We start from the raw sequence: 3989 nt of genomic DNA, 5'->3' as shown, positions 1-3989 counted from the left end.
AGTCAGATGGAGCGTCACGTCTTGAACCCACTTCAAATAGTTTTTTCCAGAGACTTCTAGAGAAATCGAGCTTGTTCAAGTTCGACATATCCCTAAAACAGAGGGAAAAACGTGAGTAGTCAAATGGTAAGCCATAGACATATATCGTAGCACATATAGGTTCTATAGACATGTATTTGTTTAATTTATGCATGAAAACTACAAGTTTCATGTGGTATGTTTTGAATGAAAACTTTGGGTTTCAAAGGCACTAAATTTGAAACTATAGGTTCAATTTAGTTTTATGAACAATTCGTTTAGAATGAGAGGTTCCTGCAAGAAACACAAAATGTAATATACTAATTTGACTATAGTGAATTTGAGGTTCTTCGGGAACTTAAGTGTAAGAGCTTTGTGACTATGAAAGTATGTGACGGTTCAAAGTATAAAAATAAATTATTGAATCGTTAATGTCCAAAAGTGATATTCAGGTCAATAATTTTGGATTCATTATCAGATTAATGGACTGCAGGTCACTTTTAATTAATTCAATAAATCGGGCTATACGGGATTGATTGTAGAAGCTAAATAATATTAAAATAATATTATAGGTCGAAAATATAGCCCAAGAATAATTTGGACTCGGGTTGGGTGCCTTGAGTAAAAAGGCATGGCCTAAAAAGTCTCAGGTGTGATCTCCAGGTCACGAGGTGAAGGGGTAAAGGCCTAGCCATTAAGGCTAGTGTGTTGGACCAAGGGGGTAGGCACGAGAGCAAGGCCCAGCAAGAGCTGGCCTGTAGGTGTGGTGCGGGGAGCCTAACCATAAGGGCTAGCTGCATGTGATGCGGGCCAAAGCATCTACAAAGCCCAGCAACCATAAAGGTTGCGGCATGCAGGCCGTGGGCCGAGACAAAAGGGCAGGGCTACAGGCCCGTGTGACATGGACCCAAGCCAAGGCTTGGTGCTATCCGAGGTAGCAGCAGACCCAAATAGGGTTGCGCAAGTGGTCCATCTCGTCAATGCAATCTACGGTGATGCCGTGGTTTTGCCACGGCAATGGTGCCTCAAAATCCCAAGTTCCAATCCCTTTTTTTTTTTTTCAAAATCCTCTAGGGTTTAGGAAACCCATATTTTCTTCTAATTTATTTTATATAATTTGACTCACAAATTTTAGATAACAATTGAATTGTGTGATGCATGAAACAAATATATATATTGACAAATATATGAACATATACAATATATATATCGAAAGGAAAATATAAACATAGAGGGGTTCATGCATCATGGGGAATGTTTTCATGTTTCGTGGACGTTTTAAATTTCTTCTTTTATTTTATGCATACCTGATTAGCAGAAAACGAATAAGCCTTTGAATTTGGTGGATGATAGCTTCCTCCTATGATGCGTCAATTCCTCAGCTTCTGGCAAGAGCGTGCTGATAACGTGTTGTAAGCCTATTTGATTGAACGATCTAGGGTATAGAGAGGGGGGGCGGCTATGATTAGAGAGAAAAGAGATTGATTTAATTGTGAGGTGTGTTTAATTCACCCTATTGTGCCTTTATTTATAGTAGTAGGATAGGTAAAAACCTTTCTCTTTAGGATTACAACATTTAATAGGTAATCTACTCATAATAGGAATATAAGATACATTCCCATATCTACTAGGATTTACACAATCACATTCCTATTCTAAATACGACTGCAACAAACATATATATATATATATATATATTATGAAATATATATGATGAATATACATCATTCGCAAGAAGTGGTATGTGATAACCACATTAATTAAAATATCGTGTATTTTCAAATAAACCGTCCTCAAATTGGATTCATTACTTATTTCATACCATTGACATTCAATGGCAACTCGTCAATATTACAATTTAGAATCGTTTCAAACTTAAGAGAAAGAGAACATATTAGAGAACCAACATAATCAGGGGCACTTGAATGTTTTTGCCAGTTGAGGACCTTGAGGAAGGGGACACTAGAGTACAATCTTATAAAAACCAAAACGTACCATATTTTGCTCGCTTTCAACCACAAATGAAAAGGATGGAAGTGATACCAACCACCCAATTGAACAAAAAAAATCTAACTTCAGCCCCACGCATGGACCCTAGCACAATTTCAGCCTTTAATCCTAACAATTAGATGTGCTGTTGACAGTCCCCGATTTCTAGCCGGTGATGCGTAAACCTCACATTACATAAATGGTCATAAATCATTCATGCACACAAGCGTGTAGCTACTGAACTTCGTAACATTTCTCTTAACAATTATTTGTCATTTCATATTTCTATAAATATTCACCTCCCGGTGATTGTTACCTTCAAAATTGTGATTTGTAGTGACAGCAGCAATGGACTTTAGGTGTTCCAAGGACGTTGCTCTTTTCATTCTCTTCAACATCATATTCTCGTCCCTCGTTTCCTCTCATAAGGTTCCATGCCCTCCTGCAAGTCCTTCCCCGCCTCCCTCTATTCCAAAGGAGCAAGCCAAATGCCCCAAAGATACCCTTAAGTTTGGTGTTTGTGGGAGTTGGTTAGGGTTGGTGACCGAGGTTATTGGGACTAAACCCAGCAAGGAATGCTGTACCCTAATAAAGGGCGTCGCAGATCTTGAAGCTGCATTGTGTCTCTGCACTGCAATTAAGGCCAACGTCTTGGGAATTGTCAAGCTCAATGTTCCTGTTGCTTTTAGTTTGCTTGTTAATGCATGTGGCGGAAACGTGCCACAAGGCTTTGTCTGTGCTTAATAGAACTCATCGATCTCAACCTTGATCTGAATTAATCACTGTTTGACATGTACTCATTCATAGTTCTGTTAATTTGTTTCATGGAATAAACCAGATTCAGTTAGGTGTATAATTTACATTATGCATGGTTTAGCTATAGCCAAAACTTTAATGAAAATGACTGATGTATGGAATGCAGGCTCATGCTTTCTGTGTAATTCCAGGGTGCAAGCGAAAGAAAATGATTTTCACTCAGCATTTATTTTCCCATGCACACTATGTTTATTTCTAAGTTTTTGATTGAATAAAGCAAATGAGAATGAAGGAATGGAAATAAAAAGAGGTGAAGAATAATGGGTTTTTGCGCAAGTATCACTTGTAAGCATGTGTGATAATACCGCATGAATTTTCATTTAATTTTTTCTTTCTTTTTTTACTATTTGGACTCTTTTAATTGTTGGAATGTACCATCTATGTTACTTTCCATCTATTTTGTCATTAAAACATGTCACCTATAGGGATATTCTCTTTAATTAATTTCATGGGGCTGGTTAGAATCAAATTGACTCCAAAATAATACTGCCTAAGTCAATATGGCGTTGATTGGGGGTTTGCACCGCCCCAGTTCAACAATTCTCTTCATACCATTTTGAAAACTTTAAATTTGAATAAATTAAGGTGAATCTCACACTCACTGGCTGACCTACAAAAAAGGGTTGAAAGTTCATTGTAAATGAAAGATTAAATTTTTGTATAATTTTCACTTCAATTCTTCAACAACCCTTGCTAAAATCCAACCCGAAATCAACTTCTCATTTTCTCTTACCTAACTCCAACGCCACTAAAAGATGCTTTTAACTTCGTACAGATTGATTCCAGCAAGCACTAAGAAGTGAATTGATAAAAATGCCCTTCCACATGAGGGCTGCGTGATATATTTTAACGGAAAATTGGATGGAAAGTAACGTAGGTGTTAGATTCCAATAGTTAAGAGAGTCTAGGTGGTAAAAATAAAAAATTGAAAATTGAGGTGGTATTGACGCACATGTTTGCAAGTTCATGTAGTGCTTGTGCAAAATCTCCAAGAGTAAAAGTGTGCAAAAATCATTTGCTAAATGAAAATGTTTTTTCACCCAACTTATGTTGTCGAATAGTGCTTAAGATTGTTATGTGAATTTAGATCATACATTTCAAGAACTGTATTAACTTTTTTCGTTGCTGGTTGTCAAAATGAGAAGAAATATAACTGACACTACTAT

General features: G+C 36.9%; 1 protein-coding gene across 1 annotated transcript; it reads left to right on the top strand.

Moving 5' to 3' along the window:
- Nucleotides 1–2223: 2223 nt before the first annotated feature.
- Nucleotides 2224–2863, top strand: LOC126628075 (putative lipid-binding protein At4g00165). The gene has a single exon (XM_050297657.1). It carries the CDS (start codon nt 2356–2358, stop codon nt 2749–2751), a length of 396 nt encoding a protein of 131 aa, XP_050153614.1. The 5' UTR covers nt 2224–2355; the 3' UTR covers nt 2752–2863.
- Nucleotides 2864–3989: the final 1126 nt, after the last annotated feature.

The sequence above is a fragment of the Malus sylvestris genome, chromosome 7 (assembly GCF_916048215.2).
Source record: "Malus sylvestris chromosome 7, drMalSylv7.2, whole genome shotgun sequence".
Taxonomy (NCBI): Eukaryota; Viridiplantae; Streptophyta; class Magnoliopsida; order Rosales; family Rosaceae; genus Malus; species Malus sylvestris.
This window is presented reverse-complemented; position numbering and strand designations above follow the sequence as displayed.

What these genes read in the sequence shown, in the direction of transcription:
- LOC126628075 (XM_050297657.1), top strand. Translation starts at nt 2,356, where the DNA reads ATGGACTTTAGGTGTTCCAAGGACGTTGCTCTTTTCATTCTCTTCAAC.